Genomic DNA, 27821 nt, shown 5'->3' on the forward strand with positions numbered 1-27821 from the left:
CCTTTTCATTTCTCTCACGCTTTTGTCAAACCAAATGCGATGCCGACTGCTGAGTTGCATGACTTGTGAGTTGTCCGTTGAATGATAGATATGCTTACTGTTTAATAAAGGGTCCCAGTGGTAAGATGAGATTTCTCATTTTATAATGAAAGCTGGACTATACGCAAAAACGAAAGAAGCAAAACCACCAAATCTAAAATATATGTTTATGGTGGAACCGTATACAGTTGTGATCAATATTCTTTTTTCATGGCCCAGACCGATTTGTCAAGGACTTGATTTGATTTGCAATAAGTTAAAGGCTTTTTAGTTCTTAGAAAATTTACAAATTTGTTTTAAAATTCTAACAAAAAGAGCCCTTAAGGTTTACTGCAGTAATAGCTTTCCAGAAATTCAAAATACTGTAACAGAAATGTTCATGTTTCATGTATTACTGAATATCGTTGTTTTAAAGTTCAAAAACAAAAAAGTGCATTCTCAATGCAGCAGAGAAATGAACAGAATGACTGTATTCTTTCCATTTCTTTTTGTGGGTGTTCCTTTATTCTTGCGTATCCCATATGTAGCTGCCGTTGTCGCCATCCTGGCTTTCTGTGGCAAAAAGTAGTGAAACAGGCACGGACGGCTAGGCTTTCACTTGGAGTGATTTGTTATCAAATTCTACATCAGCTATAATGTGGCTTACAGGCGCATAGAGACACACACTTACATGCAATCATTCACTTCTTAATTATTTCTCCATCAGTCTTATCAACAACCTTATTTCAAGTGGTTAAAGCTCTCTCCGGAGCTATGTGGTTGACAGTGAATTAGCGGCTAGATGGGAGTTAGCCTGTGAGCTAACTGCTCTCCATTGACTACAATAGTTGTGGAGGTAGCTTTATTTATTTAGCACATTTGATACTTAAGGTAACAATTGGGTTTTGAACAATTAAATGTACAGTTGCAGTAAATTCAACTGATTGAGACTACATGTACGAGCAGAGAAACTCAAGGATCTGGCCCGCGGCCTCATTTTATGTGGGTCAACTTCCTGTTTCCAGCACATTTTATTCACTTTTAACATGAAGACATGAGATATTGCCATTTATTTGTTACCAATCCTCCTTTTTAAAACAAATTGAAGAATTGTTGAACAAACAATTGGCTTTCCATCAATTTGTTGTGTGCATGTGATCATTTATATGGGCTCACAGTCATAGCCGCTATCTGAGGGAAACCATAACTGCGATGTGGCCAGTCGACAAAAATGAGCTTGACACTCCTGGTGTAGAAGGTGGGTGGGGCTGTCGGTATGACCAGTGTGGGGCGAATACAGCTGTTACTTTGGCAGTTCAACGTACGTCAAACATCACAAATAGCAGTGACGCATCACTCCTCTGTGCTAGTGATGGTCATGGTTTGAAACTTGTCAGACAGGTCACTTATCACTTCAACAATCTTGACAAGTTAACATTCTGCTTCCTCCTTTCCTTGTCATTTGTGATCTTAAAAGCACTTTGATGTGCATCCAAACCAACAAACCTGGCTGTAATGTAGTTTTATAAACTATTGGAGCTGAGAGAGCTGCATAAATTACACTTTTTGTCTGTCTGTCGTGTTTGTTCGATCACTTCTTCATGTTCTGCATAAATTACTGGCCCTTGTGTCTCTCCTCTTCCATTCATTCTGACACAAAAGCCTGTGCTGGGAGCTTCTAGAAAGACTAATGTAGTCAGGATTAAGTCCTTTTGCTTATGTTGTGTCCCCATTATTTGCACATTTCCCACAAGTCCGTGTTTTCAGCACCAGAATGTATTTACAAATACTGTATTTCAACTGATTTGGCCATCTAAACTAAACTGTTTTGGATCTAGTTAAGTGACTGTTGATGATTAAAAGAATGAAATAGAAATTGTCCGTCTGATTTTGTCAGTGTGTCTTGTGCTCGAGGGAATATACTTTATTTAAACTGATGGTAAAGGCTGATTAGCCTCAGGGTGGACCTCAAAGTATTCTTTGAAGCTCAACAAAATTGTTTGTGCATAGAGACGCTGTGCGTTTGATGAAAGCCTGATTGACGTTTCTTTCATTCTATTGTCAACACCATTCTCTGCTGTCAAATAATTTGTTTGAGGTAAACTACAGGCTACAAACAGGAAACTCATGAGAGCTTACATGAGGAAAAAAACAGAAAAATGGGTTATGGATTTGGTGTTACAAAACAAGGGATGGGCAAAATAGCCAATCAATCAAACGATTGTTGGCATGCATTATGACAGTTAATTAATTAATTTTTGATTAATTGCTTTTTGAAGTAAAATGAGGCCAACTGGACTGCCCTTCAAGTTTGACTACTGCTACTGCTATAAATACAACTTTCAGAGGAAATGTCTTCCCACCCTTTGAGTGCAACCCTAAACATGGAAAGTGGAAAGTAAAAACTGACACACAATAGAGACAAATTAGCACATCACTGTCTCGGTTTACATTTTATGGACTGCTATGCCTAAACAAATAAGTGACCTTTCTGTCATGTGGCATAGTTCAGTTCAAGTCTCCAATGGTACATTTTGGAAATGGAAACCCTGATGTGACGTGCGTTTCAATCATTGCTAGCTATGTTAAGAGTGTGACATTGATTCAACAAATAAGTGGAACACATGAAACATTCAGCATGTTGTGTTTGTTCTTTTTGGAATTATTTTCTGTTAGGGCTTGTTTTTCAAATCATCCCAGTCCATTATTGTTGTCATTTTCCTTCAATAAATTGCACGCAAGTGCAACCAATTTCTTGTTGTAACCGCAACATTATGGATGGTACATCAGTGGTTTGTGTCTTGCAGTTATTTTGGTAGCCTTCACAATTTAAAACATATACAACAATGTTTAAAGAACAGTTCTGTTCTGCTGTAGCCTGGTGGACATACAGAACTGGGACTTACACAAAGTGAAGAGTTTCTTGAATGACATGATCTCTAGCAAGTGCTGGACAATCGAAAAAGAATGCTTTGCTATAAAATACAGTGGTATATACAGTCACCTGACTTTTGAATTTTTCGAGATACAAGCTGTTGCTCGGGCAAACTGCTTTGACATGCGAGAACATTTTTTTTAGAAATGAGATATGAACTTAAATCAACAGGCAGCAGCTTGGCATACAATAAACTATTCTTTCAAGTAGATTATTGCCACTCCCAGTTGATGTTTACTGTCAAACTAAACATAAAACAAAACAAAAAAAAATCACATTGTGTATTTAAAATAACCACATCAGAGGAGCGTGCTCAGGAAACAAATAACATTTCTGAGTTAAGGCACCGCTGTAGACACGTTTGAGTAACATGTCACGCCTACAGTAAAGCAGTTCCCAATGTACAAAAAATCTCAAACTCAAACTTTGTGCTTGAGTAAAGTGATTTATGATAAGAGAGACTTTCTTTTTTTATACAACTACATCATTTGGTATTAAGGTCATTGGAAAGTGTTCTCAAGACTGCATGGATAACATACTTGCACACTGTACAATTCTACCTTATTGAATGATGTATTTGTAATTTCAAATGTTCTAATCACTTTAACACATCCTTATAAAGTCTAAATACAACTTTATCATGGAATAATATGATACTGGTTTGTGTGTGCGTGTATGTGTGTGGCAGGGGGAGTGGGGGGGGCAGTGTCACACGAGGAGGTGTGCATGTCCGTGTGTGTAATCACCCAAGGCAGACGGTGTGTGTCGGGCATGTGCGCGTCTCTCCGCCAGTGCTGCGAGGAAGGGTTGGGAGGTGTCACCTTGCTCAGGGGCTGAGGGGGCTGTGGCACACGAAACTGTGGGAAGCATTGAGACAAAAAAGGTTCAGATGGGCCAAGAGGCCAGAAGAAGGTCAGAGGTCAAATCAAAACACCAAGAGGATAGCAAAGACGAAGTGAACTCGAAAGAGAAAGAGGGCAGCTCAATTTGCCCTCATTCCCATCAACACGCAGGCTCAGTATCCAGTACTGCAATTATTCTTTACGTTTGGGTTAGTTAGCGTTCTTTATCAAATATCGTTTACAGACCGAGTACGTAATAAACCAAAGGAGTGAAGTCTTCTAAATAACTTTAATTCACGCCACGGAAAATGACTGCGATTTGATGGAGGACAACAGGGCTCTCTTGGAGCATTCAAGTTTTGGGACATAGGTTGATTCAGTCTCCTGCAGAGCTTATGTTCTTGAACAAATATATCTAAGATATATAACCCGTTCAAAGTTTTTCAGATTAAAAAACAAAAACAAGACCAAGAGAAATTCTTTACAAAAGTTTTTTTTCCACCATTAATATGATCTATAACTTGTACAACTTCAGGGAAAAGAAAATTGAAGATGCATCAGTCGTCATGATTCCAATCTAAGGTTTTTTTAGTCAATGAAAACTAACAAAATAACTGAGACTAAAATTGAAAAGACATTTTCGTTAAAGAAATTAAATACACATCAAAAATTATTTTAAAAACAAAAAGAAACTGAAATGACATTTTCTGTTTACAAAACTAACTAAAACTATAATTGTAGAAAAAAATCCTTTGTTTTGGTCTTTGGCAATTGATTGAATACACCAGCCTTTAGGGTTGATTTAGAATGTATTTATTTCTATATTAGCGGCACGGCTGTTAGCCGGAAGAAGAGGAGTTGTAGTCCTCTTAATGTTTGTCGCACCGAAGCGACGTCATCGAGCATCAGCCGTTAAAACAGAGCCACCAAATGACGTTGTTCTGCGGAGACGAGTTTGTGTTTGGCGCTAGGCTCTAATGCCTCACCTGCTCTCACACTGCAACGCGAGTTAAAAAGTGCCTTCCTGTTTTTGGTTAATATATAATGAAAATAAATCAACTATATAACCGGGTTTGATAATTCTCATAATTAATTCAGGCCACAAATCCACTTGAGAATTTGGCAAACACGGCATGCAAGTTGGATTATAATGAGGGTGCATGCATGCATGTCTGCATCTAACTTTAGAAGCGGTATGCAGTCCACTTATTGTATGCAATTCAAAGGCTCTAGACTGTTAAAATTGTACCCTACATTATCAAAATGTCTGAAAATAATATTTTTGTTCAATTTTTACATCACAGTCACCATGGTCTTTTTTAATCCTGCACACAAGTAAAAAAAAAAATAAATAAAAGTAATACTAAAGCTAACAAAAACTAAACTATTATTAGTTATGTGAGCGAGGGGACAATTGTTTAATGTGCAAGTGTGAGTTGTAATCCAGATTTTTTCTCATGATTGTCCATTCGCTCAATGTGCAGCAGATGTAGACGTTTGGGCCGTTCTTCTAGTTTCAACTGATTTAAATCAGTTTTATTGGAGGGTTTTTGAGCATAAACTGCCAGTTTAAGGTCATACCACAGCATCTCAATTTGATGTAAGTTGCAACTTTAACTCGGCCACTCCAAAACCTTAATTCTAGGGTACTCTGAGCTATTCAGAGAAAGACTTGCGTGTGTGTTTCAGGTTGTTGCCTGTTGCATAACCCCTCGAGCTTGAGGGCATATGCTGATGGCTGAGCATTTGCAGAGGACTGGGGACTGAACTTCTTTTATGGTACCAAATGCCCCAAGTATGGAACTGCAGTATGCCTCGTCTTTTGGTGCCAAGTTTCAGTACCCAGAGATTTAACTTGTTATCAAAATCAGCTCATGTTGCCGGTGATTGGTTGTAATGCATAGCCGGTTTTATAGGGTGGCAGCTGCCACTCTTATGAAATTTCTTGACACCCAGTTGGCACACCTGGCTGTTGGCAACTAATCAGTTAGGGCTGCGGGTAGCTAATATTTTGATAGAACTACTGAAATTTTGAATTGTATAATTGGGTATTTGGAAAAAAATAAAAAATACAACTTTTTGCTTTGTAAAAGTTATAGACGACACTTAACAATAAACAGCCAATTGGTTTTAATTTTTAAGATAATCAACATTTTATACTTAAATTTAAACTGTGCATAACAGTATTCTACTTTTCCTCTCTTGGAACATTAATGACAAATTAGATACATCTCTCCCCATACCTTTTGGTCTACAAGACAAAGTGACAGAACCTGAGTAGCGATTTTGCCACATTTGAGTCAGTTTGTTAAACTATGATCCTGAAAAGTTATCCGATGGCTCCCGGCGAGTCAAAGTAGCGGCTCTGTTGTCATCTCCCAGCTGCAGCTGCAAGACCTGGTTGTAGGGCTGGGCGATATGACCTAAAATCAATATCACGGTAAATTGGGCAATTTTACCTCGAAAACGATAAATGCACGATAAATTGCCCCTGGGGACCAAAATCAAAATAAATGCAGGAAATGCATATAAACTGTTTTTTATTGACCAACTGGTACACATTACTTTCAGTGAAAAATAACAGTATAAACATTCCAAATAGCTTGCTTTGCATGATTTGAACAATGTCACAAAGAACAGGAGAAAAAGGGTACCTCTCACAAAATATTTTTATGTAAATATATTGCCGAGATGCTGTAATGCAATTTGCAAAGGTCTAGATATGTGTAAAGGTATCTTGTAAATAATATAAATAATGCCATGTGCAAAGGAGCTAGTCGCCTGTAAACAAAATGCTAAATAGAATGAAAAAAATGTCAATGGAATGCTAGTGCCAAATAATGTGTATATGTGCTTCATCAGGAAAATGCCGTCTCGAGTACGCTGGTGCGCGGTCGCCACTTGTCGTCTATGTACTGCACATTCAGGCTCAAACAGGGATGCATGCTGCGACTCGACCACAAGTCGGATGTGGATGCAAAATGCTTGACATGTCTCCGCTCCCGTCCCAATGTTGTCCATATCGGGAAGTACGGTTTGCAACAAATATATTCGTACCTCTTGTCGGCTACTTTCATGAGGCGTTTCAATCCTGTGCGCTCCACTGTAACTAGAGGAGCAATATCTTTCTATCGCGTCCACCTCCGAGATGTTCTCTCGTATGGTGTCGCCTCCGTTATGGGCTCACTTGTCGAACCTTGCTTCTCACTTTGAACTTTTAGCACAAGCTCCAAGTCAACAGCATGGTTGTGTTGTGGGTGGTGAAAAAGAAAAGGTTGGACGCGCTGTTTTGGCGCTTACGATGCACTTTGTAGTTCATGTTCTTTTGCTTAAACATCGTCTTTATGGAACCCAAAACATTTCCAAACGACAGATGTCCAATTTCTTTTCGGGACAAGCGTGACAGGAACAATTTCAACTAACGTTACTTCGTCTTCAGCCGTGTCAGCCGCTTCTGAATTTGAATCGCCAGCTACGAACGCGTCTTGTTTACATTCTTGTTCAGAAGGGTGGAGTCACGTGACGACACGCGCTGTAGCCGTCTTAAAGGGGCATGAACATCGCCACAGACAGAGAAGAATTCTTTTTCTTTTTTTCTTTTTTTTAAGACACCGAATTTACCGACATGGGCAAAATGATGTCGGTCATTGTAATACATTTCGGTAATGGTAAATTTTCGGTTTACCGCCCAGCCCTACCTGGTTGTGCAGTATGCTGTCAGAGACCTGCAGCCACTTGGCTTTCATAAAATTAATGAAAGTATTACAGCCTGGGTTGTTGGGCAGGCAAGTCAGGAAATAATGCATTCACAAAAAAATTGAAAAGTGAATTAAAGAAAATTAATCTTATTTAAATTGCGCACTTAGTACAGCCTTACTTTTCTTACTTTTCAGCCTGGTTCCTATTTCAGATTGTTTGGTTTTACACATTCAATACCAGTCATATTTGTGTTTAATTCATAATAATAATGAAAAAAAAAGAAGACAATTTAAGCAGTTTGTCCTCATGTTTTTGAGATTGTAGGGTGAGAGCACCATCTAGATACTAGTGTGGGTGGAATGGGTGGAAACAATAGGGATATGCTAGTATGTCAGAGGGCAACAGCTCGCAGGAACACATCGTAGGAAAAACAAAAGAACTAGGAACTACTTCATTTTTGGAACAATGAACTGAGCAAAAAAAGGAAATGAACTTTCCCATTCCCAACACTGCCAGAAGCTTGCAAAAAGGCAAGAAACATGCAGATTTTAACATACTGCCATGCCATAAACACTTTTACATCCTTCCTAGGATTTTTCTTCAACTCGTTTAACTTAGTAGCTATATATAAAAGTGTAAGATAGACAAGGATTGGCATGATGCAGTCCTTACAGCTGTTGCTTAATAAAAACGGGTCCTCATAGTGTTTCTCATTAAACTCTGATAATGCAACAGGACAGTTGAACATACACAATTTATGTGCAATCATTCACTCAAATTCTCATCCCAATCTGAGAGGATCACAAGTAACTTGCCAGATAGTAATAATAATTACTGTACCATTGTGCGTACAAAGACTGCAAGGGACACGGTTATTTAGGGATACTCTCCCTTCTGCTATACACAGCAAGACATGTCAATCATTATTTTCCTATTGGTACTTTCATGAGGACCTCGAACCATTGAAGGTTTCCATGACATGCAACATATTCAAAATGGATGCTGACCTTAGCTCTTCTCTTTTCTCTTCTTTTTTTATTCTATCTAGCCACAGAGAACAACGAAAAAGAAAGATATCGACAAGATCATACTTGCTGTAACTACATTACGTCAGACTGGACAATGACAGTCTTATCAAGTAAAGTGTATTAAAAAAAGAGAGGGAAAATAATTGCTTTAATGTTATTTTGGGTCCAAAAAATACAAAATCAGAAACTACGCACTTTTTGCACATGAGATATTGTAAAAAGCAGTGATCAGAATGCAGTCAAGACCACACTTGACTGAAATGACATATTTAACTAACAAAAAAATTTGCTTGGGCACAAAATTCATACATCAATATCAAATCATTTGATGTTTTATTAACATATTCATCAATGTGTATTTACGATGAAATAGCAACAGTCGTAAAAAAAAACAACAAAAAAAAAAAACAGCAAAATATAAAGTAGAAAAGACAATATGATGCATAGCTTTTTTCTTTATGACCGTACAAATATCTCATTTATACTGTATATTTATATTCTAAAATCCAGCACATATCTTTCCTATTTTCTGACTGGATGTTAGATCTTTGGTTTGGTCCAGCCAATGAAAACCTTTAGAGCTATACAAATACTAAACTAGCATGGAATTACTTCTAACTGAAGAAAAAAATTTGAATACAATAACTGCAGTAACACTAACCTGGTTGTTTGAAACATAGTCAAGGCCCGTTTCTTGCATATTCAGAAACATGGTGTCTGCTTCCAACTGGAGAGAAGACAATGGACAGGAAAAGATGTCAGCTATGATGAAAATCATCACACACAGTATTGTTGTGTTGTTAATGAAATAAAACCAACGAAAAAATACAGATACAGGCACCTGTTGTTATTTGGAATTTAAATAAAACACTCTTTGCATATTACAAATTGTAAAACAGGAAGAACCCAAACGGGATGGTCTGATGTGTTGCCCGATTTGCTGTGACTTTTTCCTGCATTCGCCAATTATAGGGTAATTTCCTGTATCTTTACTATTTTTTTGCAGTCTTGTAAAAACGGAAATACGCTTACACTTCTGCCCAGACCTTGTTTTTTTTTTTTTTTATTGCCCTCACCTGGGCTGAGGTCAGTGTTTTGAACGAGCGTTGTCACGTCCTCTTCTTTGTCATCTTGTCCTATAGTTTGAATCATCTTCTTTTTCCATTTTTTTGTGTTTTTTGCTGTTGTGATGTACACCGCATGGGAGAAACCAAAAGTCTACTTTTAGAGACACTAAGCTGTAATAACAATTGTAACCATTTGATATCTTCTTTTTTTGCTGCAGTTCACGTAAACTGTTTCATTACCTGTAGAGAAAATACATGTGCATGCGTAATACACCCAATCCATGTAATTATAAAAAATACAATGTGAAATTCCACCTGTCAAATTTCGAGGGAGTGTTTATTTCCTTATTTTCCCTTTTTACCGCCTCTATTTATTGTGTTACCGTGGCAGTATCTGATTTCTCCCTTCCTGGGAGTGCACTGCAGTAAAACTTTTATGTAACTATGTGTGACACACTGTAGCAACAACTGAACCGCCTCGCATACACTCGGTCATGTATTAACTGCAGGGGACGACGTGGATTAGGGTTACTTTCTCTTCTATTCTACACAGAAAGGAACACATCAAAATATTCTAAGCTTCTAACTACCACTCCAAACAGCGTTTAATTAAGTTGCCATGTTGTGACATAACAGCAATTGAGCTAATGAAAAATATGAAAACTATTCAAATACTTGATTGTTTCTTGGGTACATATTTATTGTTTTGGTTGTCAAACAGACATGTGGATCCTAGTTTGAACAGGTGCGGAGAAGTAAAACAATTGTATGTGTATGCTTAATGCACGCGCACGCACACGTGCACACGCACACCCACACACACACACCCCCCCACACCCCCACCCACGCACACACACACGCACGCACGCAGACACACAGGTAGACAGGTGTAACTGCCTCATCCACTTGCCAGCTGCCTGGATATTATGCAAATGGGTGTAGGTTTACAGAGCCAACAGAAAGTAAAAACAGTATTGTGATTTTATTGTGAGGCTTACACACAAACAAGAAAAGTGAGTTATGTTTCAAAATTACTGAAACATATGACTAACCCAAATAACTATTACCATAGGACGGCGCAGAGGCAAAAGGGCTGAAAATGTCATGCTTAATTTATTTAGGTATCTGCTGACAATCAATAATAAATTGGGTAACATTTTATTCTGCATTAAACTATTACCAGTTGTTTTTCCCAATTACAGAATATTAAACAATTCTTGTTTGTTTGGAATCATTTGGTGATTAAAAACACAACTAGACAACAATCAGAATCAGAAATCCCTTTATTGTCATTGTACTCAAGTGTGCAACGAGATTTGAGGCAATATTAGTAGCAATGTAGCAATATTAGAGGGTTTCATGTACGCACCAGCCTTTTTGAAAATGATTCAGCTGTTGCAGATGTCTCTAAACCATTACTTGATTATTGAAATAGTTAAATTGTCGATTAAATTATTAGCTTGTGCACTTGAATGCCAAGTAAAGATATCTAGCTCAAAGTCTTGCTAAGCCATTAAAAGTTATTTGTTCAGCTAAAAAAGGCAATTTGTATTAAAAGTATTGCTGGAATTTAATAGGCAATTTGAACAAAAATTTGACTGATCACATGCTGTCAGTTGTATTGTCAGCAGCAAAATTACAAAAATAAAAAATATTGTTCAACATTTGGCTTTTAATTTTTAATGGATGGTAGCATTGCTGTCTGAATGCTCAAAGTTCTTCTTCTAAATTGAGTTCAAATGAACATGCAGAACTGAGCAAAATAAAGAATTGTGCTCTCATGCTGAATTTCTGTGTGGATGTCGCTCCTTCGACACTCCCCATAGTTGACCTCATGGTGTTCTTATTTACAGAGCAAGTTGATGAAACCGTTTCAACAGCGCTTCTGCAACGAAGTACAGTGAACCGCGACTATTCGCGGGGAATCGAGACGGCGCACTGCTGCAAATAGCAAAAACCTGACAATTAATGTCGTTCACCTTAACAGTTTGTAATTGCCTACAGATGCCACAAGGTGACAGCAAAGTTCAACTTCAGTCTGAATAAACTCCCTCAACAACTTTTTCCTCAGCGACAAGACAATACATGAATGATATGATTCAGCATACAGGTTATGAAATACTTATGCACATTTAAAACAAAAAACATCACTCGTAGGTCTGTAGTACAGAATCAAATACATCTCAGGCCTCCACAAGCTCTCTCAGGTAATAAAGCTGTGCTTTAGCAGCAACTGACAGCTGCTCGCTACATGAACATTGCTCTCTGGGGTCCTGATTTACGAAGATCCTAAGTAGCAGGCACTAATTGCGTGTTCGCTCTAATAGAGTACACGATCAGCAACAGGTCTAAAAAAGATTAAATAAAATAAAAACAGCAAATCTAAAAGTGAGAGACAAGTGTCAACATTTGTCATCTCCCAAACAAATTGCATCAGCAAAACATTCTGTATTTATTTATTCATTTTTTTCACTAATTTCATGGTGAGTTCAAGTCATGCTTCAGAAAAGCAGCAATTTTTCCTGGGATAACCAAGCCGTTTGAGAAAAACAGAAATGTGCGAGGAGGACTACAGCCCGGCTTGGCGTGTCCACAACATCCCGACTGCTTGGAATCCTGTTCTAAAAGCGCAGAGTGCAACAATAACGGTGGCCCGGTGATCTGGGGCCATTGCGTCGATGTGTTGGTCCAACGCCTACCGTACGAGCTAACCACGCAGAAATAATGTTTTCTTAACAGTTAAAATAAAAAAATAATACGACAAAAATGATACAGAATAATCACTAAAACTTGTATTGTATCATGATTATGCGGCGATCCACCACAATTTGGCTCATGGTGGCTAGGTTTGGGCAATTTGAACGATTCTGGTTCTGCTTCTGGTTCCTCAATTCAAATCTGATTCCAAACAATTCTGGATTGCAATAAAAAAAAATTCTAATTTTTTTTATTGCACTTTAGACTAAATTGAACATATGAAATGACCCCTGTCCATTTCTTCCAATCAGGAGAGAGAATGCGTGGGGTCGACGTTCGCGTAGCCACAATTTCTGACATGTGCACCACTTGTGTTCCCGCCATGACGCCGTCAATCGCGTGATGCAATGCGTCAGTTGTCGACCGTGGTGACGTGGGAGTATAAAGAGGCCTTTAGTGCGAACAGCAAGCAGGTATGAACACAAACTTTGTATTACAATTAATATGTATTGAGAGATAAAATATAAAGACAGCTTCATAGCACACGCTTGAACACCGGAACATCCTTACATCCATCCATTATCTTAGTCGCTTCTCCTATATATATATATATATATATATATATATATATATATATATATATATATATATATATATATATATATATATATATATATATATATGTATATATATATGTATATATATATATTAGTGCTGTCAAGAGATTAATTTTTTTAAACTAATTAATCACAAAAAATTCCAAGATTAATTGTGATTAATCAGATTTTTCAACTACTATTTTTTGCAAAGCTTATAACATATTTACTTGAATAATATCTTGGAATTGATGCAAAATCCCCAAATATGAAGTATATTTAATTCAAAGACTGTTCTAATAGCTTTCTTGGATTCTTGAATAACATCTAAATGGAGACATTTGCAGACATTTATTTTCGAAACATTTCTCAAAACTGCCCACAAACGCCACACTCCAGCACTGGTGGTTTGCGAGGCCCAGTGCTAACTTAAACATGGTGTTTTGTTCTGAGACGTGCTAAAGACAGCTAATATGGCACAATATTTGCAAAGTATGCAAATTATTTTTTAAGTAAATTAAATTGAGCTAACTGAGTTAAAATTTTTGGGATTAATCACCCGAGTTAACGATTTAATTTTGACAGCATATATATATATATATATACATATATATATATATATATATATATATATATATATATATATATATATATATATATATATATATATATATATATATATCGTATTGTCTGAAATTGTGATTTCAGTCCTCCCAAAACGATCACAATCATTCAGCCCTATTTTACAGTGTGTTTTTGATACTTTGTTTACACACTCTGCCCTGTGGCTGGAATTGGTTTAAATTATTGTTTTGCTGAGGTCATGTTAAATAACATAAATGATTAATGAATCGGGCCCTTGTGAATCAAAACAAATCAAATTTGGAAATCTGAATCAATACCCAGCCCTAAACTCCTGTACCCATCCCTAACCTTTATCATTTTGTGCATTGACATTGGATCATCAGGAAAATATAAAATTTTTAACACTTTGATTGGTAAGTATTTTGTAAAAATAACACTCACTTGTACGAACTAACCACTAGGATATATTTGTGGATAAGCATATAAATTTACCAAATTGGAAGATGCGTTTCGGCCTGACACCAGTGAAATATTAGTTCAAAGTACAGTAGAGGATCAATTATTTAGTCAGCACTATGTCATCATCATAAACCGCCATGAAAGGAAAAGGAGAAGCATTTTGTCCTCTCGTTTAATTTCACAGACACAATCAGCAAGTAAAAATGAATTTCTATCTCTTGCTTTTCTTTTCCTACTGAAATATGACAGTGGAAAGGATGCATGTTTGTGTCTGCTCTCGCTGCCTTCATGCCAGCCTCTCCTCATCTGTGTGCACGTCTGCGTGCGTGTGCGTGCGTGCGTGCGTGTGTGGGAAAGCAAAGGTTTGAATAACAAGCAGCCAGTTAAGTGGGTCAGGGTCGGAGTTAAGGGGGAGAAAAGGGGGAGAAAGGTGGAGAGAGACTATTAGGATGACAGAGAAGGACAATGGGAAAGAGAGAAATGGGGAAAGGTTTAGACACATGAAACGTCTACTTGATAAAGGCTAGGATGAGAAAAGCAGTGCAAAATATTAGTTTGCAATCAAGTAGCAAGATGAAAAAGAATATTCATCAAAGTGTCATTACTTTTCGCTTTAAATGACAAATGTGATTAAGTTTTATCCTTGGCTTTTCAAAAAAATATAAAGTAATGTTCAACTATAATGGTATTGTTGTTGTTAAGCTTGTTCCAGAATGAGTCCAGTGTCTTATATGGACAGACATGTAAATAGCCTTAGCCCATATTTAACCCTCAAGGGTATGTCTGAATTTATTGGGCTGGTCTGGATTGCATAGTTTTCAATTTACTCTAAGGTGCATTAGAGAACATAAATCAACTTAGTACAAGCAGAGATGGCTGGTTTGTTTGCGTGTGCACGTGTACAAGAGAGTGTGAGAGAGAGAGAGAGAAATTCACACAGCTGCAATAGGTCAGCTCAACATTTTATGTTTATCTGTCTTGTCACCACGGCAACAATATAAACACCTTTTTTATATGCTAAACCCAATTCCCTGTTACTTTGAGTGTAGTGTGTGATGCGTGTGATCTTCGGATATCACTTCAGTGTTTATCCTTTAATGTGCGCGAATGGAAAAAGGACAAATCCTGAAACAGCTGCTTATTCGTGGCCGTGAGTCATTGCGATTATTCCTCTGATAAATTCATCTGAGATTTTCAGACTAAGCAACCGGTGGAATTTATTTATTTTTTTTTTAGGATATTTCATAAAAAATGTTTGTGAGGCTTATGAGCTTGTGAGAATATATCAACACTGTGCTTTTGATGTTTTTTCTGAAGGCGTCTTTCGTTTGAGTTCACCTTTCGTTCATGAGTTTGAATTCGCACCGACCCTTTTTTTTTTCAGATACACCTAACTGGGACCAAGATGGGCTCTGCTTTCAGAACAGTGTTCCAATATAGCTTTAAGAAGGTGCAGTAAACATTTTTGTCCACATTGACATAACAGCATTCCAAAATTGCTGCACATACATGACGTGGAGGTTATCATGTCCACAGTATAATCTATTGGATTCAGATCAGGTGAATGTTGATCCGATTTCCGCACACTACACTGTGATCATTGTCATGTTCAAGAAACTGCGGGGGAGGAGGAACATTTTGATTTTAATTACTTCACTTGAGCGGTTCTCTGTTTCTTCGCAGCACAATTTGATATAAAAGTAGTTTTAACTGAATTTTGCGAAAGAATATTCAACAAACTCGTAATGCAAATGACTATATAGCAACTGCAAAAATGTTCCAAGTGCAATGGTGACTTGCACCTGCCGGCCGACAGACAACATATCAAATATGGGACAACGAGTGTATTTATTCAGTATGCATAATTACTGTATTTTACCCACTATAGGTCGCACTTTTTACATAGGTTGGCTGGTCCTGCGCCTAATACTATGAAGTGACTGACACGTGAAAAAAAAAATAATAATCTCACAGACAGCCACGGGAGGGCACTCTAGACCCTTGGACCAATATCTCCGACTCCTTACGAAGAGAACTGAGAACGACTGGACACAAATGCCCCTTAGGAGAATTATATTCTCCAAACAAAAAGTGGAGTGAATGAGAAACTTGTTGGAGAATAGCGGAAAGCAAAATGGCTACTTTTACTGCGATGAAGAAAAAATATTAACTGAATGCTTTGATGGCCACTGCTCGGGGAATGAGTACGTCAGTGGTTGCTTAAACAACGTGCTGCGGGTGAGTCCTCTCAACAGTGCAGTTACGGTACGTATCCACGCTCAGGTACGAATAATAAAGACAGCGGGAGAATCTTCTTGGTGCTTCCGCTTCCTGCGATTCCTCCCTATCAGAGCAACTGACAGTGTTCTAAGTCAAACGTATCGTGCAAGTAACTGCAAGTCCTCGCCTCTCCTTGCCCTCACAAACACACACGGACAGCACAAACATGGAGACAGGAATTGTATTGGAAGATACTGGTGAACTTTTTAATGGTTGATTTGCGTTTACACATGTTAAGTTAGCTTTACTCGATCAGTAGGGATGGGTGAGTACCAATACCTGTATTGGTATCAGGCCGATGCGGAGTACTCGTGGAAGCTGTCAATACTAGCCACTGATTATTAAGGCAAAGAAAATTTGACAAGTAAGGCCTCCCTGGCCGCAGTTAGCGCTATAGTGTGGCAGACACGTCAATGAAATTTCATACGTCAAAAGTGCAAGAGATACCAGTACCCCAAGATTTAATACTGGAACCTCTACAAGTCTGAAAAGAAAAACAAACATCCCAAACAATCAGGATTTGGGGGACTGATCACCCATAAGTGAGTTAAAAAAAAAAAAAGGAGCAATATGTCTATTCGGTGGCAATATGGTTCAGGGGTAGACTGGTCGTTCCCCAACCCAGAGGTTGTGGGTTCAATCTCGGGTCCTCACCCCCGTGTTGAAGTGTCTTTGAGCAAGATACTGAACCTCAGCTGCTCCCGATGCTTCATCATCAGTAGGTGAATGAAGAGTCAATGTGGAGTGCCTCGTAGGCGGAAAAGTGCCATACAAGTAAAAAAACGTAATTTTAAAAATAGTGGAAGATTATTCATTTATGTATGTGTTAATTTTATTTGAAAAGGAACAATGCATATTAATGAACATTTGCTTATAAATATAATTTTAGTTGGTCCATGTAACATTTCAAGTATATTTGTTTACTGAGCATCAACAGAAGTATTCTCAAGCATTATTGCTAAAGTTTAACAATCTTTGCAATGCACCAAGGAAGGAACGGAGGGGATGGGTGGGTTTGGCTTGTGGGGTGGGTTGACAAGGAGTTTGATTTGAACATAAGACCTTTATTCGTTAACGAGCAGAACTTGCATTGTAGTAACAATGTATCTGCTTTCAAATTAGGAAATGGAAAAAACGAAATCAATACTTTAATTGTAACATTTTCAAAGTTGTTTTAAATGAAGAACTTGTGGATGTATTAGTCATAACCCCAACATGGAAGAATGAAGTGAAGTGGGATGCTGACGTTGTATAGTACTCCTGCTGGGCATATATCTTTGATGGCAGCGAGAGTGTTCTGAATCAAGGTTGTCACATTAGATGACATTTGCATTCTTGTATTTATTAGTTTCACAAAAGAATTATACACTAGAGTGAGGTGAGAAGCTCGGTCATCCAAATGGGACTCAAAGTGGAGCCACTGCTCCTCTGCATCGAGAGGAGCCAAATAAAATGGCTCGGGCATCTGGTTAGGATGCCTCCTGGACACCTTGCTGGTGACGTGATTTGGGCTCAAGGAGGCCCTGGGGACGACCCAGGACATGCTGTAGAGACGGTGTCTCTCTCCTGGCTAGGGAACACTTTACAATTCCCCCAGATGAGCTGAACAAAGAGGCTTGAGAGAGGGAAGTTTGGCCTTGCCAGCTACTGACCCGTCCATGGATAAGCGGAAGAAATTGGATGGATGGATGGCGCAAAGGATGGATGAAGCTAATATACACAGCTGTAAAACTGCACAATAGTGGAAAATTGGGTCTCAAAAAAACGGGTTGGGAAATCAATTAGCTTGCATAAGGATTTTCTGCTTGCCAAGAATGTCGCAGCGGATCCTGATCACTATAAGTAGGCTCAGTAGTAGTAGTAATAGTAGTTTCAAAGCCAGAATACACAGAAAGACAACACCAGCAGTGAGTGTGTTGTGACAGATATGAAATGGCCATTACGCCAGCAAGAGTGTCGTGGGGGCTGGATATTGTTTGAGCCTCTGATACCACTAAGATTGATTCCAAAACGTAAAATTCGACACATTTCATACAACAGCCATTTAAGGCACAGTATTTGCAGTATTGTAACACGAAGGAATAGCTTTAGGGGATTCGAGTGGGCATGGAAAATCGAGTACTCAATCTTAATTTTTGCACTTTGCATTTATGTGAATAGTTTGTTAGCCAGCTAATGATCTTTAAAACCACCATTCAGCAGTACTCTCAATGAAGCCCCTCTCGGCAGTGAATCAACCCCTCCGCCGTTAGCCTCTCTATCTCAAATGTCACGCATTGCAAAAGGTGAAAGGCGTTTGTCCAGAGAGAACATCTCCTCAGATGCCGCTTATCCTAGACAGTATGGAGGATTAATTTTGTTCGACACCAAGGTGCAATAGATGACCTGGATGCTACTGGAACGGAATCCTGGTTACAGTAAGCCACTTCAAACTAAAAAGTTAAACTTTTTCCAATTTTAGATGTTAAAACAGCCACCAGCTTACTGAACACTGGTGGCTGCCTGCAGCTGTACTTAACAGTTCAATAGACAACGATTGTAAATAAGTGAGCATGAAGCTTTTTTTAAGACTCTTTGGGCGCCCATAGCATGATGTCAATACAGTGCACTCCCATTTACCATTTTAATCAAATTGGATTTCTCAACTGTTGGAAAATGACGTTTTTTCAGAAAAGTGTAAAATGCCAATAGATATGAACGTCCATCACTGATGTAAACACAAATGGCGAATAGAGATTTTGGGTGGGAGTCCGAGCTTTCGGTACAGGCATTGATTAGCAGACTCATGCAAGGAGCAGAGCAGCTTGTCCGTGCATCAATGAAAGTTAATATAACAGTAGTACTTTGACAGGTCGCATCAAAGTCACCAACCACAGAAAAATATATATGTGGGAAACTCTATGGCTGTAATGTCTATATCAATGACAATATTCAACAATGGATGATTTAATGACATTTCGGCCCATTACAAAAGGTGCATAAAATGCTAATTATTGGCCGATCCAATTTAGCCAATGAGATCAGGTATAGTCTTCTGATAAGAATGTTAAAACGCTTGGGGCAAACCTCAAGAAACTGTCTTGACCATGTCTGTGTCCTTAAATCAATTTAGTGGTTTCTACGTAATGGAATGTTTTATTGTTATTCAGCAAGGACTTGAACAAGAGTCTCAAATATAGAAGTGGGCATCCATAAGGTGGATTCTTAACTTAATTAAAAAAAGATAATAAAATGACTCATTTCAGTGTTACTACTTTGTAGTGTTGAAATAGTACGACAAAATATTAGTTTGGGGAGATATAGGTTGATCAAACACGAAATAATAAAAAAATGAATATGTGTTATGCAAGAAAGAATAGAAACAATTTCTTGTTTGAGAGCTTTTCGAAATGTGTTAAACAGATGTTAAAATTCCAAAGTGAAAATGTCTTTAATTAACTCCTTTGCATACACTAATTACCATTGCATCACAATTATCATGCTGTTCATGAACTAAAGTAAGTACTGAAGGAAAAAAACATTTGCCTGACTAGTTTCTCAGGATATGATCCAAGTTCTCCAAGTGCAATTTAGCCGATGCAAGTTATTGTCCCTAATACTGCACACACATGCCATACACACACTCGCACACAACAATGCACCGATGATTGCGTTACATGATTTGATTGCAATATGTTTGTTTTGGAAATTAAATTCTGATAATTAGTCTCTTCTGGCAGCATTCTGTCTCCCGCCATCTGTTCCCTTTGGCATACCTCCCCCAACTATAAGACCCCTCATCTCTGCATCTCTGCATCCTTGTGCTTCAACTAAATGAAACATTTTCAGCCACACCCGTGAACAAGCAAGAGGGCTCGGAGTCACCCAGTCATCAATGCACATTCGTAGTGTGGGTGGGGGTTTGGGGAGGGGTTCTTGGCGTTATACTTTGGAACAAAAATCCCAGCCAACGTGTAACAGACGGGTTGTAATTTAGTTTGGACTAAGAGAGTTTGTGATAAAGACAGAAATAATATGTGGGATTGGCATCTAAGATAAGGTCACTGTATCAACAGCTGTGACTGAAGTGCCATATTTTCTCAAAAAATGGCCTCCATTCTAATAAACACCATGCACAAATGTATCGTCTAATTGAACAGATGAGCACAACACCAAACATAGACATTTACTTTTTACATTTAAGATAATAATAACAATTATAATAATAATAATCATTAAATCAAAATGTTCTATAATGCATATCACACAAAAATGTAAACACAACACTTGTTTTTGCTCCCATTTTCCTGAGCTGGACATAAAAATCCAAAACTTTTTTGACATACATTGGGATTCATCTGTGACGAGAACACCTCCCCAACGTGCCAGATATCATCACATATTAGCGTTAGCCCACTCAAGTCGGTTACCACAATGAACTGTCGTCAGTTGAAGAAAACAAACTGGCAGATGCTCTTCCCTGAGACCGTTTTGAAAAGTTTCTGCATTAATTCTTTGTTTATGCAAACTGGGTATTACAACAGCGGTCTAGGTGGCTGGTGATGATCTTGGAGGTGAGCATGCTAGATGTGAAGGTCCTGGGCTGGTGTGGTTACACATTGTGTGCGGTTGTGAGGCAGACTGAAATGTCTTTGAAGCCATTTTATGGTAGAGAAATGATAATTTCACTGGCAAAAGCTCTGGTGGACACTCCTACAGTCAGCATGCCCATTACATGCTCCCTCAAAACTTGCGGCATCTGTGGCATTGTGCTATGTGATAAGACTGCTTCATTTCAGGGTGGCCTTTTATTGTGGCCAGCCTACGCCACACCTGTGCAATAATCATGTTGACTAATCAACATCAGGATATGCCACACCTGTCAGGTTGGATGGATTATCACGAAAAATTAGCAATACTCACGAACATAGTTTTAGACTGGTGAAAAATATTTGAGGGAAATTACTTTTTCTGGATGTAGAAAAAGTTATAGCTCTTCGAGACCAGCTGAAGGAAAATGGGAGCAAAAACAAGTGTTACTTTTTCTATTACAGTGCTGCCTTGAGATGCAAATGAACCGACTTTTAAGATTATTGCAATTGTTTTTCTTCCTTTGACTTGCGAGCAAAAATGTCAAATACAATCACTGTATGGCAATAGTGAACTCACCTGAACTCACTTCACAACAAAAATAGGTATGGCAGATAGCGAACAAAAATAGGCTTCAAATTGTTTATTGCCACTCCCAGATGAGGTTTTCTGTCAAACTAGACATGAAACAGAAAATTACACAATGTGTATTGAAAACGATAAGACTGGGTTATAGCGTACTGCTAACAATCAATGCAAAACGGCACAATATAGCTAAAAAAACAACATCGGCGTTGGATGTTAGAACCCTATAAACAATGTGTATTCAAATGCAAGCAGTGTACGCACAGTCATATATTATTTATCCTCTGTGAAGAATGGCCCATATTATTGATGAATTTCAATCAGCTCCATGCATAGCCGTATGTTTGTAGTATACTACCCCCAGGTGACCAAGGCGCACCCACCAACAGAAGCACAATGTCCTTGAACTGAAGCACACAAAAAAAAATGGTTTAATTCTTTATGGAATACAATACATCATCATTTATATATCCCTGTCACAATAGCTGCAGCCGTAACAAAGCGCAACAGAACATTTAACATAAAATAACAAGAGAGTGTATTTAATTTTTGTATGCTTTTATAAAGTGCTTTTATTACTTTAAATTGGTACGCTTATGTTCGTAAAAAACACATTATAAACCTTTTTTCCTTTCAATGGAAAAATATGATTTCAAATACGAGGGGCTTATGTCATCAAGCTAAGACATATACAGGTTTATCATGGCACCACTGTACATTGATTGTTCAAACAATAATATTGCTGAAAGTCCATGCTCAGTTTCAATTATCCTTAACTGCAAACATTGTAGTCATTAAAACCAGAGAGCCAGAGAAGAAGAAAGAAAGCACTAGTAGAGCAGTAAGTACATAAAATAAAGTCAATTAAATCTGGAACGTTGTTTTGATGTCAAACCAAATAGCTTCAGTCTACAACAAAAATAACGATATTGGCCTTCATGTTTCAAAACTATCAGAGTGGACTGTAAATATTTACAATGGAAAAATAGACAACAATAAAACAGAGCAGAAACCCGCAAAGCCAATGCCAAAGCTGTCTGATTCACTTTCTCTTCAAACCGGCATCTTTTGAAAACAGTTAAATAGTTGACACAAAGTCGGTCAGTTTTCATAGTAAGAAGCGACTATTCCATTTCAACTTTGGCTTCTTGTCACCTCCTAATATACAGTAAATTCACAGCGCTAGGCCCCGCAAAGCATAAGCTATGACTACATGAGCAGAGTCGTCTACCCCAGAGTAGAATTAGAGTATACAAATGGATGATGGAGTAGATACAGCGCTGTGTGTTTGTGTTAAAGTTCCATAGAATGGTTTCATTGCAGTAGTGGAATAAAGGATTTGCAGAATTGAAGCTGTTTTTTTTTAATTTTTTTTTTTTTTTTTGAAGGGTTGGAAGTAGGTCAGATTTTTACAAGCATACACTGGAGTCAGGGTTATTTTGATTTCCATTTAGGAAAACAAAATGAAATACTTGAGCTCCAGTATATTAATGTTATATGACTATACCTTGTCAGGTCATTTATCTTGTGATTCAGCAGAGAGTGTACAGCAAATATCAATTGGCTTGCAGGACACGCACAGAACATGCCTACAGTATGTATAACCCTGGAGGAATTATTGAGATATTGTATAGTGCATAACAATTATCTCAATGATTCTACCACTCCCCACTTAAGGCCTAGCAGGGAGACCCGACCCAATTATGTTGTCACAAAGTGCACATTTGAGTTTCATGACAGTTTTAGTGCAAAGGAAAAACACACGCAATACCTGAGGTGTATGAGTCAATCACAAAAACTGTCAGCTGTTGTCACTCAAAAACTCAAACACGGGGTTGCTTTGATGGAAACAGCAAACCTTGGCACAGCAATTATGATGTGTATTAGGTCTCATTTTCAGAACACGCAACTCTTTTATATACGTTTCTCATTGGAAAATATCACTGCCACATTAAGCAACTCCATGTAATAATTTTGAATGAAAAAAAAAGAACTCCGCAGTTATCTTAATACTGCACTGAATGCAATGCAAAAAGTTGTTTTGATTTTGCAGCTGCGCCTAATTCATATTTTATGTCATTGTGTATTTGCAGTCCACATTGATGTTTCTCCAGAGTTAGTGACTTTCTGACCCCCTTGATTCAATATTCTCCTTTTCTTTTCACAGGTCGACTCTTCTCTGACTTGTTTGTCTTTTGAAATCCATTGCCGCCAAGGTTTCAGTCACCATATTTACATTATCCCTTCTCCCTATTTCTATCCCTTCTACAACCTGCCTCACTTGATTTACCGTTCACAAAGATTTGATTCATACTGTAGTTGTGTGTTTACACTGGGCTGCCACACCACAAATGACTTCTAAAATTGCAATGTTTTATAGCATCAACCTAACTGGTTCTTTTTACATTTGCTCTTTTGTCCAATCATAGCTCAATGTGATTCACTCGCTTCTGGTTCTCTGAATGACAAAAATGTGCACAGGCACACTGAGCTGGCTGCTGGCCACAGAGACAACTGCTCTCGTCCTTTTTTTATCTCAATTTCTTGTGTTTACAACCATGGTAACAGATGCGTACCAAAGAGGAAGGCAATCTGTTATCCTGGACACTATTGCTAGTTGAAAAAAAAAGAAAAGAAAAATGCATTAGCACTGTCAATCAGAATTATTATGTCTGTCTTATTATATGGTCTGAATCCATTAAGCATTGAAAGAGCAATAACCCACGCTTATCAAATATACTCCCATCCTTAAGAATTAAATCAGTTAGGTCAATTTCACTCTAGACTTCAAGCATTTTGGTTTGACCTAAAAAAAATTAATATGAAGGTAGAGATCAACTTTTCAGCTTTAATTTCCACGTGCTGGTTGTTTACGTCGGCATCTTATACACCACTTAAAAGATGGATTATTTCTCCCAAAACTTCACAATTGTAGGTGAGCTAAACGATTGGGAATGTTAAATATTAGGTCCAAGTCTCGAGATTGATTTGAGCATAAAACCTCCGTTTCGTTTCCCTGATTAACACTTTGTTTTGGCAGAGTATTTTGAGTCATTATAGGGCTGCATGACGACGAATCTCCCAAACAGTTTGGTTGCATCTGTCTTTAAAATGTTTCTGTAGGTTTCTGAGTTCATTTTGCTGCTGCCATCTAGAGTTACATCAATGAAGATTAATGAGCCTATCCAAGAAGGAGCAATGCGAGCCCAAACCATGTCATTACCTCTGCTGGGTCTTCCCATCTCTTTGGTAAAAGTTCATCTTTATCCCATCGGTCCATAAATCTCGTCCCAGATTATTATTATTATTTCTTTTCTTTTTTTCTACCAGGCCTCTGTACTTCTTCTGTGGGAAATTCTAGCCCAGTATAAAGTAGAGATAGCCTGTGCATCAAATCCAGATGATGTCAAACATCAAACTCAAATGTTATCATTCCACAGCAAAAAAATGAAAGTGGCCTAACTGTTCATTCATGTTTCTCTGATCAGACCGAAAGACGTTGCGAAAATGTGAAAAAGGCTCATTTTGCAATGTTAAACAGCAGCGAAATTCCTGGACCTGCTCCAAAAAAAGTAATAGGTTCTTCTTTGGCCCATGCCTCCCACCATATTTCATGGAATGAATGAATCAGAAATACTGCAGTCTGGCACACTTATAACCAAATCTGCTCTTGGCAAAGGTAGTTAGTTAGTTATGTATTTTGGCAGTATTAAAAAATATATATGCATTCAGAAAATAAAATGAAAACATTTTTTTACGTCTCATTTTCCCTCTTTCCTCTTCCAATGCACACACCGCTGAGGATGAAATGTTATTCAAATGCGTTCTGTAAGATTATCCCACAATACCCAACACTTTGTGATCCTTCTCGCAAAGAAATATTGCCCACATATATATTGAGGAAACACAATGAGACTCTGTAGTTGAACCAAGATAATGCGATGGAGGTTTTGAGTAGATGCCCATCTCATGTTCAAAACCCTGTAATAATCTAATGTGTAACGTTCAAAGAATGCTATTAATGCAAAGCCATCTCAGGAAGTCCAAACTATGTCCGGAGAAACGGGACCAGAGTTGCCCTTTCACACATATGTAGCACACAGGAAATTGCCTCTATCAGATGTGTTCTCATGTATTGGAACAACTCTGTTTAGTTTATGGGGTTGGGGGCAAAAAGGAGGGTGTGACACAAAAAAGAGAGCTGTAGAAATAAATCAAATGCATTGTAGCTAATATGTAATACGTCCATATAAAAAATAAAAATCCTCCAGTGGCATCACACTGTTGCGGATTATAACCTATGTCAAAAATGAAAGCATTGAGGTTTAATTAATGCAAGTAAACTGGATATCAGAACCATTTTCCCCAATGAGAATGAATTAAATCAAGTAGCTAACATAAAAGTGTACTGCCGAGGCATTTTAAGGATGCCTCCTCCCACAATCCTCCAAGCAGTAAGCAGCAGTGTTGGGCAAGTTACTCTCAGAATGTAATATATTTCATATTACTAGTAACTTAAATTTGAACGTATTTAATAACTTTATTTCCAATATTATCATCTGTGTACAGTAATAAGTTACTCTCTAAATTAAAATTAGTTTTAGGTTGTATTTGTTTTCTTAATCTGGGATTAATTGATTTCACAATCATTTTGACATTTTAAAAAGAAAATGCCGAATTTGCAACCAAAGCTGTCATTAAGGGGTGTAATGCTAAATGCTTTGACTCTATGGTGGGAGATTGTTGCCTTTGATAAGGATCAATAAGAAAATGTTTGTTTGTTTTTTCCAATATATATTGGAACTGATATTTCATCCATTAAAGTGACACTAGCCTGACCTTAACATTGGCACTTATCACTGTAGTGATTTAAGGGCTTTTTTTGAGATGAGATTTATGACACATTGCCACGCCCCCTTTTGGAGCTCGGCTTGTTATTTTTTACGTTCTCACGTTCTCAGCAGGCTACGTCATAGCAGAGACGCAATCGAGTTATCGAGTTAATATTGCTTGAATTGTCAGTTAGGTTGTTTAAAACTAAAGCAACGGAACATTGACGCAACGTCTTTGACAGGTACGCAGAGGACACTGAAAAAAAAAAATAGGATGATCCTCGCTAAAGCAGCAGTAAAAAAAAAGTAAAATGTTTTTTTATTTTTTTTTTATTTAGTAACTCAGAAGATGGAGTCAAAGAAATATATTACGAAATAATATTAGAACGTATGACATCATCAGTGGGCGCGCAGTCCACCGAAGGACCCCGACTACATCTAGCAAGCCGACTACATCTATTACCGATACCGGTGTGCACAACGGTGTGTGCGCCCTGCGTGCTGTCCCGGTGGTGGTCTCTTACAGGCTTCTTGAAAAGTTGTTACTTAAACTATCCTGAAGTGCACACATTTTAGGAACAGGAACAAACAATGCTTCTGCAAAATTAGAGGAAATCAGAATATAAAGTGAATATAATATAAAGTTACTTCCATTACATCCACTTCGGTACACGGCAATCACAGGAAAAACCCGAGGTACACGTGGAGTGAGTTATTGTCGCGCAGTGCTGACTGTACACGTGTTATCCAACAACAAAGATTGGTCAGCGCCATTAAGACCTGAACATCTGCAATTCTTGTTGGCTAATTCATCTATCACTCAAACGCCAAAGATTGGGGGAGAGAGGAAAAAAATATAAAACCGCACTGTCTTGCGATTAGATAATTGCACTACGTCAAACCTCGATGTCGATTAGATTTCGATTTATCGTGCAGTCCCAGTACATATTATTTCTTTTTTTTCTTTTCAAACACCAAAAGACAAATCAAAGTTCCATTAGTTGTAATTCTCTTTACTAGATGCAGACAAAGGTTCAAGATGAATTGAATGAACAAATGAAAATAATGAACAAGCACATCACTCTTACTTAATGTGGCGTAATGTAGTCTGGCCGATTGGCGTTGCTGTAGTGTGATGTCATCGGCCAGAAGTGAAATGATGTGCATTTTGTGAGCTAACAGCCAATCAGCGTGATCACCATTTTGCATACTGCAATTGATGGCACAAAATTCATTAAAATATACAAAAAGCACAATGACTTTTACTTGCTCAGAATTCTAAATGCTGCTTTTTGCTTACATGTCCTCCGGCTTGTATTTTGAATATGATTTGCATTTTACTTCATCAAAACACTTCATCCTGTTATTGATCTTACAAACAATGACTTCTCAGCCATGTAAGATGCTGAGTAACGTGTATGTAAAAGTGATTTCTTGGACTATGTTCATATTATTGACGTGTGATTTATACATGCAAGAAAGACATGAACAGCGATTGTTTTAGTGAACAATTTAGATTGTTTATGACCTAGTGAACATTTTTGTTCATTAATTTTGGCTTGTGGTCCAAAATTTCTAACGAGTTACCGGACACACAAATTATAATAATATTACGAAAATATAATGACT

General features: G+C 37.9%; 1 protein-coding gene across 2 annotated transcripts in view; it reads right to left on the reverse strand.

Annotated features, from left to right (window-relative positions):
• Positions 1-27821, reverse strand: part of tox (thymocyte selection-associated high mobility group box) — a 51589-nt gene that overhangs the window by 20028 nt on the left and 3740 nt on the right. For both annotated transcript variants that reach the window (XM_088310216.1, XM_088310217.1), the window contains 2 exons: positions 9184-9249; positions 3700-3810 (listed from right to left, as the gene is read on the reverse strand). In XM_088310216.1, coding sequence (XP_088166342.1) covers positions 3700-3810; positions 9184-9249 — 177 coding nt within the window. The remainder of the gene's footprint in view (positions 1-3699; positions 3811-9183; positions 9250-27821) is intronic.

The sequence above is a fragment of the Idiotropiscis lumnitzeri genome, chromosome 12, assembly GCF_059441095.1.
Source record: "Idiotropiscis lumnitzeri isolate Australia: NSW breed Sydney's pygmy pipehorse chromosome 12, RoL_Ilum_1.0, whole genome shotgun sequence".
NCBI lineage: Eukaryota > Metazoa > Chordata > Actinopteri > Syngnathiformes > Syngnathidae > Idiotropiscis > Idiotropiscis lumnitzeri.